This window comes from Rhinolophus hipposideros (genome assembly GCF_964194185.1).
Source record: "Rhinolophus hipposideros genome assembly, chromosome: X".
In the NCBI taxonomy this organism is placed as follows: Eukaryota; Metazoa; Chordata; class Mammalia; order Chiroptera; family Rhinolophidae; genus Rhinolophus; species Rhinolophus hipposideros.
The window spans coordinates 44979893-44992787 of NC_138046.1; the positions used below are offsets into that span (position 1 = coordinate 44979893).

At 37.0% G+C, this 12895-nt stretch overlaps 1 protein-coding gene across 4 annotated transcripts in view; it reads left to right on the forward strand.

Moving 5' to 3' along the window:
• TRPC5 (transient receptor potential cation channel subfamily C member 5) overlaps positions 1–12515 on the forward strand; it is a 364801-nt gene extending 352286 nt beyond the window's left edge. For all 4 annotated transcript variants that reach the window (XM_081042360.1, XM_081042359.1, XM_081042361.1 and 1 more), the window contains 4 exons: positions 1362–1565; positions 1795–1836; positions 2628–2717; positions 6635–12515. In XM_081042360.1, the coding sequence (XP_080898486.1) occupies positions 1362–1565; positions 1795–1836; positions 2628–2717; positions 6635–7324 (1026 nt within the window). In that variant the 3' untranslated portion in view covers positions 7325–12515. The remainder of the gene's footprint in view (positions 1–1361; positions 1566–1794; positions 1837–2627; positions 2718–6634) is intronic.
• The last annotated feature ends 380 nt before the right edge of the window (positions 12516–12895 follow it).

The window sequence follows — 12895 nt, forward strand, 5'->3', positions numbered from 1 at the left end:
CAGACAAAAGCATATACACATATACATGTTCTGTATATGAAATGTTCATAGATATTGTTAAACAGTTATATTGTAAGCCATTTTATGGATGTGCCATCATTTATTTAACCAGTCTCCCACTGTTGGATATTTAGGTTGTTGCCAGATGTTTTGCTACTAACTAGCTACAATGAACAGCCCTGTGCTGTTCACTGTACATCTTCTTGCAAGTATACTGATAAGATAAATTTCTAAAAATAGGATTCTGGATCACAGGGTGTAATTTATGTTTTTATAGCTACTGACAGATTGCCTTGCATAGAAGCAAGGTAACACATTTCCTCGAAAATAAGACCTAGCTGGACAAAGAGTTCTAACGTATCTTTTGGAGCAAAAATTAACATAAGCGAAATAAGTCAGACAGAAAAAGCAGAGAACCCTATGATTTCACTGATATGTGGTATATAAACCAAAAACAACAAAAGAACAAGACAAACAAATGAGAAACAAAAACTCATAGACACAGACAATAGTTTAGTTGTTACCAGAGGGTAAGGGGGTTGGGGGTGGGAGATGAGGGTAAGGGGGATCAAATATATGGTGATGAAAGGAGAACTGACTCTGGGTGGTGAACACACAATGGGATTTATAGATGATGTAATACAGAATTGTACACCTGAAATTATGTAATTTCATTAACAATTGTCACCCCAATAAATTTAAAAACTAAAGAAATGAAAATAAATAAATAAAAAATTAACATAAGACCCATTATTATATTATAATTATATTATATTAATTATATTATATTACATTACATTATATAAGACCCGGTCTTATGTTATAGTAAAATAAGAACAGGTCTTTTTCCCAAGTCAAGTTGTTGTCCTTTCAATCTTAGTTGTGGAGGGCGCAGCTCAGCTCCAGGTCCAGTCGCCATTGCTAGTTGCTAGTTGCAGGGGTTGCAGCCCACCATCCCTTGCGGAACTTGAGGAATTGAACTGGGAACCTTGTGGTTGAGAGCCCACTGGCCCGTGTGGCAATTGAACTGGCAGCCTTTGGAGTTAGGAGCATGGAGCTCTAACCGCCTGAGCCACCGGGCCAGCCCCCAATTTCATTCTTTTGAATGCAGATATCCAGTAGTTCCAGTATCCAGCATGCCAAACTGATGTTTCACAAAGGTGCAAAAGCAATTCAGTAGAGGGACAACATCCTTTTCAACAAATGACAATTAGTTATCTTAATTTTTGCCCCAAAAGATGCATTAGAGCTGATTGTCTGGCTAGATCTTATTTTTGGGGAAACACGGTAGAACTTTTAGAATGTGACATGGGTGCATTTTGGAGTTTCCTATCCCAAATCCTTGAACTTCTCTTTCATAGGATCATGCAGACATTGAGTGGAAATTTGCAAGGACAAAGCTCTGGATGAGTTACTTTGATGAAGGCGGCACCTTGCCACCTCCTTTCAACATTATCCCCAGCCCCAAGTCATTTCTATACCTTGGTAACTGGTTCAACAACACCTTCTGCCCCAAAAGAGACCCTGATGGGAGACGGAGAACGCACAACTTGAAAAGCTTCACAGTAAGGATTTTAAAAATTATGTTTCTTTTTAAACAAAACTGTTTCCTGCCTTCCCTCATTTGTGACACTCACTATATCAAAAATAAAATCACTTCCACCTAAAATGTTTTCGGGAGTTGTCAGGCAGGACTCCTGTGTCATTCTCCAGTCCTAATATTTAGAATGTTATTCGGGTGAATGGGATGCTGAGAGACTGCTGTGTAACTTCTCTGTCCATTTTTAATTACAGGAACGCCATGCTGACAGCCTGATACAGAATCAACATTATCAGGTAAAGCTTCCTCAGAGAGACTAAGCACAATAGTTCTTGGTCAGCTGTGACCTTGGACAAGACACTTAACCTCACTGTACCTCAGTTTCTTCATCTGTAAAATAGGGATAACAAAACTCACAGTGCTGTGAGAATTGAGTGGTGAGTATGTATGTATGATTTTGTGTGTGTGGTGGACACAGTGCCTAACACATAGCATTAAGTGTCATCACCATTACTAATACAAAGCATAGTGACTATGTATGTGCCATTCTCAGGAAGCTAACTAAAAAGAGGCTATCCCTGTAAAGGAGAAGTGTAGACTGACTCTAAGAAAAAAACTCTCTTGATTATGTAATTAGTGGACATTGAAATCAGCAGACTTTGTGACACTGAAGAATGGCTTTCTCAACTTTATAAAAAGAAGAAAAACTCTCCTCTTACTAAAAGGGTTAAAGTTTAATCCAGACTGAGAGCAAAAGATATTGACTATGACCATTCAAGGATTATTCCGCTGTCATTAATCTATAAATATGAATCCATGTTTACCTTGTTTCAGTGGAAAGTTTTCCTTTCAGGTGTATTGTTCTCACTGGCCCCATCTGCCACCAAATTTGGACACATAATATTTCTTCATTTAGCCAATGGACTTAGGGTTTTTGCAGAAAACGGCTGGATCCTGGGAGGATTTTCTATTGCAAAGACAATCTAAGCATATTTTATTATGTGTGTATGTTTCCTATTTTACTGAAAGCCCAACAAGGAAACTGAATGCCTCGTTCATGGTTTATTTGTTTGTTTTTTAATTCCAGGAAGTTATCAGGAATTTAGTCAAAAGGTATGTGGCTGCTATGATAAGAAATTCCAAAATAAATGAGGGGCTAACAGAAGAGAATTTTAAGGTAATTTATCATGAAGTGGTTTAATTTCTCATTTCACATTTCTTCAGCATTACGTAATCTTCACACTGTGGTTTCTGGTGATGGAGTTTTAACTGCCTCTAATACAGCAAAACCAGTTACAATTTTTATTCTCTGTCTTGGAATAGTCTATCATCCAGTAGGTGGAGGGATTTTACCAACTGTCACCACAACCAGCTTTATGAACAAAAGAATCTGCCCTATGCATTCTTTTCATATTCTGGGTATTTCTCAGTGTGGGAATTGAGTGTTTCAAATGGTATGGCAAGGATGTGTGGTGAGGGGAAAGATAGCAAAGGGAAGATGGCTGGAGACTTAAAGGCCCTGTTTACTTAAAAAAAATTAAGATAAAGACCAAAAAATCTATTATTAAATCTAAGATTTAAGAAAGCCTACCATGAAACATTAAAATTTTCTTAATACTAGCATTAGCCTAAAACAGAGGTTCTCAACCTCAGCCAATTTTGTCCACTAGGGCACATTTAGCAATGTCTGGAGATATTTTTGGTTGTCACGCTGGGATGTGTGTGCTATTAGCATCTAGTGGGTAGAGACTAGGGTTGCTACAAAACATCCTACAATGCACAGAATAGCCCCACAACAAAGAATTATCCAGCTCAACATGTCAAGTAGTTGAGAAACCCTATGCTAAAACACATGAAGGAACATAGGAAGACCTTTATCCTAATGCACAGATATAACTCACTTATCGAGAGCCTACTATGTGCCAGGCACTCCACTGGGTGCTGGAGTACAGTGATAAGCAAGACATAGCCAGCCCCCATTCTCATGGAGTGAGACACAAATAATAATAGAAGGTGACAAATAAGTATTCTAACAGGATAAATACAGGGTGCTGTGGAGACGCAGAGAAGAGGGACACTCAACTGGGACTTGGGAAGTCAGAGCCGGTTTTCTAGAGGAAGCGATGTTTTAAGGTAAGGCGTGAAGGAGGAGCCAGATAAGGGAAAGCTGGGGAGAAGCATGTTCTAGACACAGAGAATAGTACAGGCAAAAGCCCAGAGGCAAGAAAGAATATGTCTATACAGGTAGACAGTAGAGAGCCTGGGGAGAGTAAGAAGAAAGGAAATCAGAGAGATTGACAGATACCAGGCCCTGAAAACCTTGTAGTTCATGGTATGGAGTTTCTATTTTTTCTTATGGTCAGTGGCAAGTTACTAAAGTTTAAAGCAAGGAAATGACATGATCAGATTTAAGCTTTTCTTTTTTACAAGTTATTCAAATTGCTATTTATTCTTTAAAATATTTATGAGTATTTTCAATCTGAATTAAATATCTACGGTGCATATCTGTAGTTGTTATACAGACATGAACTACAGAAATAATTTTTTTTTAAATTTATTTATTGGGGTGACAATTGTTAATGAAATTACATAATTACAGGTGTACAATTCCGTATTACATCATCAATAAATCCCATTGTGTGTTCGCCACCCAGAGTCAGTTCTCCTTCCATCACCAAATATTTGATCCCCCTTACCCTCATCTCCCTCCCCCCACCCCCCTTACCCTCTGGTAACCACTAAACTATTGTCACTACAGAAATAATTTAACACAGCAATTCAAAATAATTGTTTCAAACAACCCAATTGAAAAATGGGCAGAGGACCTGAAGACACATTTCTCCAAGGAGGACATACAAACGGCAAACAGACATATGAAAAAATACTCGACATCACTAATCATCAGAGAAATGCAAATAAAAACCACAATAAGATATCACCTCACCCCAGTTAGAATGGCTATCATCAACAAGACAAATAGTAACAAGTGTTGGAGAGGCTGTGGAGAAAAAGGAACCCTCATACACTGCTGGTGGGAATGCAGACTGGTGCAGCCATTATGGAAGGCAGTGTGGAGGTTCCTCAAAAAATTATGAATAGAATTACCATATGAACAAGCAATCCCTCTCTCTCCTGCGTATCTACCCAAAAATTCTGAAAACATTTATCCATAAAGACCAGTGTGCTCCAATGTTCATTGCAGCTTTATTTACGGTGGCCAAGACATGGAAACAACCAAAGTGTCCTTCAATAGACGAATGGATAAAGAAGTTGTGGTATATATACACAATGGAATACTATTTGGCGGTAAGAAAAGGTGAAATAGGGACATTTGTGACAACATGGATGGATCTTGAGATTATGCTAAGCGAAATAAGTCAGACAGAAAAAGTCAAGAACCATATGATTTCACTGATATGTGGTATACAAACCAAAAACAACAAAAGAACAAGACAAAGAACTGAAAGAACAAAAACTCATAGACACAGACAATAGTTTAGTGGTTACCAGAGGGTAAGTGGGGAGGGGGGTAAACGGGGTCTAGAAGAGGGTAAGGGTCTAAGATATGGTGATGGAAAAAGAACTGACTCTGGGTAGTGAACACACAATGTGAGATATAATGTATTACAGAATTGTACACCTGAAATCTATGTAACTTTACTAACAAATCTTGCCCCGATAAGCTTTAAATTAAAAAAAATAATTGTTTGTTCAACTCACTAAAACATTACATAAAGTAAAATGAAATTTCCCATGCATTGACATCTGACAAAATTCTTAGAGAATTTCCTGTAAGTCCTTCTGAGGTAGAAGCAAGGACAACAAATAAATGAGCAAAAAGATTAGAGAAAAGTCAATTACATCCATATATGAAACACATTGCTAAGATTAAAAAATAGTATGGCTTTTACTTATGTTTTGTGCTCTTTATATTTCATAAATATTCTATTTGTTTGAAAAAATTGGGCCCTCTAATTTATAATAAAATCCCGCATATCCACACTTAAATTGGAAACTGGAAACCGATTTCAAAGAGTATATTTATTTGGAATGAATAAGATCTGATCTGTTTCAAGATTAACAATATTTTGGGAATTTGCATAATTTTATTCCCAGAGTTACTTTTGCTTCTACCACTTAGTATAGCCCTGACATTTCCCCAATGTTTGCTCTTGGTTTTTCTCTTCTTTATAGAGTAAGAAACTAAATACAAGTTCTGACAATTAAGTTCACTAACTTGTTGCAATGATGTTGCTAACCTTTTTTTTTTAATAACAGAGGGGTTATTCATTATAAATTTGTACCAACTGGACAGTTAACCAAATCTACAATTTTTTAAGTACTGAAAAGGCTGCGTGAAATAGACGACCTGAACTTTTCGCCAACAATTCATGGCTCTTGCATCATGATAATGCACCAGCTCACACAGCACTGTCTGTGAGGGAGTTTTTAGCCAGTAAACAAATAACTATATTGGAAAACCTTCCCTATTCACCTGATCTGGCCCCCAGTGACTTCTTTCTTTACTTGAAAATAAAGGAAATATTGACAGGAAGACATTTTGATGACATTCAGGGCATGGTTTTTAAAGAAGTAATCTAATGTCTGGACAGTCAGTTAGGGACAGAAGACATTTCATAGGAACTTGAATGAACAGGGCTCCATCACACCCTCCCAAAATAGCAGCCTCATCACCTGACATATTCCACTTCCCTAGTTTTATTCCTTAGAGTCCTAAAAGTGTTTCCTCTTCAGGAGCACTTTTATATAGATGCCTAGACCTATGAGGCCAGTGCCCTAATCACACCTGACACACCTTAAGTGTCAGTTAATGCTTGAGCAGGGGCTAGTCTGTTGGTGTGCTCCTAATGCATTTCTGAAATCAACTTCACCAATTGCATCGTTTCTCTAATGGTCAGCCCTGCACAGAGAATTATTAATATGTTCTTATTGTACTGGAATAATGTGAGGTAGTTCAGGTACTTTGTTATTTGTTATTAGGCAAAACCTGGAAGATTCCAAATGATACCAGTATGCCTATTTTGAACTAAAGATCAAGTTTCTTAACATAATGTGTCTTCTCTCTTGCCCTAGGAATTAAAGCAGGACATCTCCAGCTTTCGATATGAAGTGCTTGACCTCTTAGGAAATAGGAAACACCCAAGGAGAAGCTTTTCCACCAGCAGCCCTGAACTCTCTCAGAGGGATGATACCAATGATGGCAGTAGTGGGGTTCGGGCCAAATCCAAGAGTGTCTCTTTCAATTTACGCTGCAAGAAAAAGGCCTGCCATGGGCCATCTCTCATCAGAACCATGCCAAGAGACAGTGGTGCCCAAGGGAAGTTAAAAGCTGAGTCGAGCAAACGCTCTTTCATGGGTTCTTCTCTCAAGAAACTGGGTCTCCTATTCTCCAAGTTTAATGGTCATATGTCTGAACCCAGTTCACAGCCAATGTATACAATTTCTGATGGAATCGTTCAGCAGCACTATATGTGGCAGGACATCAGATATTCTCAGATGGAGAAAGGGAAATCAGAGGTCTGTTCTCAAAGTGAAATTAACCTCAGTGAGGTAGAATTAGGTGAAGCCCGGGGCCCTGCTCAGAGCAGTGAGTGCCCTCTAGCCTGTTCCAGCTCTCTGCACTGCATATCCAGTATCTGCTCCTCAAATTCTAAACTTCTATACTCCTCAGAGGATGTATTTGAAACTTGGGGAGAGGCTTGTGACCTGCTCATGCACAAATGGGGTGATGGAAAGGAAGAACAAGTTATAACTCGATTTTAATCAAGTCAAGCCTCTATCACCTGTTCTGGAACTCAACATAAAATTGATCTGAAATGTGACATAGAGTATGATTCCCTCACTGCCCCCAACCCAAGAAAGGAGAGGGAAACACCTATTATTTTCACCATCTTTTATAGCCACAGTCTCCATTTTTGTTCTTGTTATTATTATTGCTACCATGTTTCCCCGAAAATAAGACCTAACCGGAAAATAAGTCTTAGCATGATTTTTCAGGATGACATCCCCTGAACATAAGCCCTAATGCGTCTTTTGGAACAAACATTAACATAAGACCCAGTCTTACTTTCAGGGAAACACGGTATGATTTGCTTTTTATACCTGTAAACACTAAGTCCATTACACAACCAACCAAAGGGAAGTGTGCCATTAATTAGCAAAGGTGCAGTTGGGTGCTCAACCCTGTGGTTTTGCTTTTCTTACCCTTGCTTCCTTGAAGCTCAGGTGCCACTGTTGCTGCCACAGATTCCTGACCTTCCTCAGCATCTCACACCATTTTCCCACAGACTGAAGAATGTGTTTAGCTGTCCTCATTAGCTCTCAAATAAGGCATACTAACCTGCCTATCTCTGTTACCCTTTAGTGCTCCACGCTGCCCATTGTGGTTCAATGAACAGCATCAAAAGGAGACTGAACAGCCTGTAAAGAACTGTTAGCTTGTGCTTTCTAGTATAACTGGCATTCTTGTTCTTTTTGTTTTTAAACACTACAACCTCTCCTTATTGTGGGGGCTATTGAATTTTTTGTTTCTTAAAGATGTGATAGTTTCCTAATGTGTTCCAATGAATATTTACCCCATAGTATACATCATATCTAATAAGTTAGTGAATTCCTTTCCTGTATTTGTATATTTCAGTTAACTTACATCATTTTAAAATTTGATAGTATCAAGTTTTATTTAGGATGTGTACTGTTTTTAAAAACTTCTACTGCATTCTAACCAATGGTCACTACATCTCATACATGGGCAACAAAATATAATTAGCTGGTATATTTATAAGGTTCTATCTACTGTTGATAGTTCTAATCATCATTGCTATTGAAAAGCATTTCTAACATAAAAAGCTGGATTTGAAAATATTTCTTTTTATCAGAAAAATGACATCTTGTTGAGGTGTGGAAATCTAAAAAGAACATCTTTAATTTAATTAATTGCTTTCTGATAAAAAAACAACAAAACAATTTTAGATCTAGATAACCTGATTCAGGTTGCTGTTTTAATATTCACTTGGGGCAATGAAATTGCATGTGCAAACTTAGGTATATAACATAACCCTACTGATTTCATGGAACTATAAACACGATCCAAATCCTGTCTTCAAAGAAAGCTGCATTTATACATCCAAACAAATTATTTTCCACAGCTTAAGAGGACCTCATCAGAACACAAAGCTGCAGGTTAAAAATGAACTCTATAATGCATATGGTCATCATATTAGACCCAATAACAACCAAGCAATAACCTGCTAAAAAAGCATGTTTTTTTTGTTTTGTTTTGTTTTTTTTACCAACATATAGCACAAAGTTATCCCCACCTTACTCTAACATATGACCTGAAACAGCCCTACCTAGGTCTGGGTCCGGAGATTAAAGTAACAGTGTATAACTCAGAAATGTAACAGTTAGGTGTCTCCCTGTGTATAACTCAGAAATGTAACAGTTAGGTGTCGCCCTGTTCTTGTAAATGTCAACAGCAATAGGAATCCATCTAAATTCTCATGTATACCTTCTGGTGAAGGTAAGTGAAATGAAACATTTTTAAACAATGCAAATATGCCTCCAAAATAGCTTTTGACAGTGTACTTTCTGTTATTCGAATTGATTCCCATTTCCAGCCCTAGCTTCCGTAACTGATGGTCAATATATTCCACATGAAGAAGAGATAAATTGTGGGGGGATGGAGAACAGGAGGAGGTGTTGAAGAATAAAGCTCAGATCCAGGGAAAACTGATCAAGAGAATAAGCTGCATCAAAGACCCATTTGGCAAGTGATAGTCCCAAAATAATTCCTTCATGAAGGAATGATCATTTATTCAAATCCAACTTCTCTCCTACTTCGCCAAGTGGGACTATCACACATGGCCCTCACATCAATAATAGGTTACTTTCCAGAAGGAAGGTTTCTAAAGTTACAGATTCAACTTCCCAACTGTCAAATTTTCTTTGAATAATAAATGGAACCTGGGCTACATTCCTGACTCATATTGATGGCACCAAAACCCAATACATGGCCCTATTTCATCAAAAGAAATAGATATCTCTTTCTCACAAATGCACGTACTTGGATAACCTTGTTCTGGCAGTTACTTTATCAGTTTCTCAAAAAACAAGAGTAGCCAAACATATAGCCATACTCCAAAATACAGTTTTCTCTCCATTATATTCTAAAGAGAGAATATGTACCAGAGGTGCCAAAAAAATGTATACATTTTAAGAGATGTTATCTATGTATTACTTTTCAAAGTTGAATTGAATTACAGTAGCAATATGTAGTATGATGTTCACTCAAAAGATGGCGCTAATCAAAAGAATGCCAGCGTCATTCATTGCATTACAATTTTAATAGTTTTTTTTCCTTTCTTAAAATGTGTATACATTTTTTTTTGGCACCCTCTCTATAGATCATAGTACGTAATATCTACAACTGAAAGAAATCAGTGTTCTATTTCATGGATAGCACATTCCTTTTCAGATCTTCTCAGGGCTAATGTCTTTGTGACTTGGGCTTAAGATGTCACTGGCTATGTTTAGACCCAGCTATGTTGGCAGTTGAGGTCAGTTAACTGTTAAGGCTACACAGCTACTGTCCTAACTTCTCTGTTGGTGACACCAACATCTTTATTAGCTCTGGCTCAGTAGAAAGAAGGAAGGGAAAGAGATTTGTGTTCACGTCTCTACCCTCTGGATCAGCTACTGTTAAGAAAGGTATTTCAAACCCAATGCTTAAGTATGTCTGCTGACCCTCAGGAAGATACAAGCTAACATGAGTATATAAATATAAAAAAAATTAGAGCTAAAAGAGAACCTTAGAGAGGATCTAGTCTATTCTAAACTCTTATTTTACAAATAGGAAGAAAAAAAGAGGCCTAAACAAGGATATGACTTGCTCAAGGTCACAGAGACAGTCAATAAACCCAAATCTTCTAGTTCATAGAAAAAAGATGTTTATTAATAAGCATGAATATATATACATATATATATATATATATATACACATACATATATATGGAGATGTGAAAATGGAATGGCCACTATAGATACCTTTTTGTACATTTTGTACATTTGCCCAAAATGCTGTGAACTCCCCAAATTTTGACTGACACATTTAAAACTTAAAAATGTATTTCAAAGTCAAATATACTTGTAATTATAAATGGCACAAGAATCATTTACTATTTATCAAAATATTTATACCACAGTTCACCTCCATTACTGTTGGCTCTCTTATCACATCCAGACACATGCATTCATTTGCTTGATTCTGCCATAATTATGTTCAAGTCTCCCTGATAATTAGTAAGGGTAATACTATGACAAAGAAAATGACCATTGTTAAATTATCTCCTCTACTTCTAGCTTTAAGTCCTTTGGAGTATAAAGACAGAGGAAATATTCCAAATTCAAAATCATCACTTTCGGAAGATGCCAAATTTTACAGGAACATAAATGCTCCAAGTTATACTTCTGTCCACTTACATGAGAATATTGGAAAATATCCAGTTCTTTCTGTCTCCCATAGTCATCTTTTGTTCCACTCTGACCTAATTTAGCTACTCATATTTCAGCTAAGTCCAAAACATTTAAACATCTGTCTGCAATTTGATTAAAGAACTTTAAAAGTTGTCTACCCTTTCAATGACTTACATAATAAATACCTTTGCATTACGAACTTTTTACAGTTCCTATGGCAGTGCAAACCCTCCCCTGTAAATTTCATTGGGAATTTGAGTGAAAAATATGAGTTGATCCCTTAGCAAGAAAATATAAATAACCATTTGATGTTCATATTACCTCGTGGGTGAGACTCAAGTGGAGTTTTGACCAACAGTTTTAAGTTGCCCAGACCGTGTTATGTTGAACCATCAGATAAAAAGTACTTCAAGTTAGGCAGACATTCCTTCCTGTTTAAAAGTACATAAGAAAATATCATTTTGGTAATCAAATTATCAAAACAGTGCTAATAAACAGATTGGCTGTATAGACATAGCCAATGTAAGTTGATGTAATTGTTCAGATCATTTTAAATAACCTCTTCATACCTACCTGTCAGCTGCCTCCAACCCGAACCCCTGCAGACTTGCCTCATCTATGGGTAGTTTAGATTGTTTCTTTGGCTTGCATTATCTAGAGAATTGTTCTAAATATCCACTTTGTTGGTATAGAACTAGCCACAGGGAACTGAGTACCCCAATTCAATATTAGCATTACTTTGGTACAGAGAAATGCTATTTCTACTGTATTTCAAATGACCCTTTTCATCACTTTTTCCAAAAGATGTGGATTTTGGCTTGCATTGCTTTTTGGGGGATGTTTGTAAAAGTGAGAACCTTGTCTGTGTACACACACAACACACACACACGACACACACACACACACACACACACACAGTGAAACTGAGTAACATTTGATAGTTCACACCTTGGATCTTTATCCCTGTTGGTAATTACTAAATTGTTTTTAAGGGAGGACAAGCAGGAATGACTACAATGGAAAAAAACTTCCTGAGATATGGTGAGGAATTGCTAAAATGAACTGCTACCAAGTCATCCAATGTAGCACAACTCTTAATATGAGAGCTCTCAAGATTTGGGGTTTTTTGTTTGAAGAAAAAATAAAGCATTTAGGGCAGAAGAACCTAACCTGTAAAAATAAAAATACACATTTTTGGTGAAATAAGTAAACAGGCATACTTCAGACTTACTTCGCACTTGAGATATTATTTATATGCTGATATATGGCCTAAGGTTTCCATCTATATGCTGCATGTTTTCCAAGAAAGGTGCTGCTAGATAGTTGAGAGCTTTACTTTTAAAGAATGGAATGCTAAGAAACAAATGAGTGAAATCATAGGGTTCTCTGCTTTTTCTGTCTGACTGATATGTGGTATATAAACCAAAAACAACAAAAGAACAAGACAAACAAATGAGAAACAAAAACTCATAGACACAGACAATAGTTTAGTGGTTACCAAAGGGTAAAGGGAGGTGGGGGGAGGGAGATGAGGGTAACGGGGATCAAATATATGATGATGGAAGGAGAACTGATTCTGGGTGGTGAACACACAATGGGATTTATAGATGATATAATACAGAACTGTACACCTGAAATCTATGTAATTTCACTAATTGTCACCCCAATAAATAAATAAAAAAGAAACAAATGAGTTAATTGCTGGAATGATACAGGCAGCAGGCTAGTGTGCTCTAACATTTTTAAACTCACTGTTTTACTCCCACTCGAGAGTGGATTTGTATCTTATATGTACCTGTTGCTTTATTCAATGACACGTGATCTTTCTTTTTTTAAAGATATACCCTCAATCTTTGTGGTACT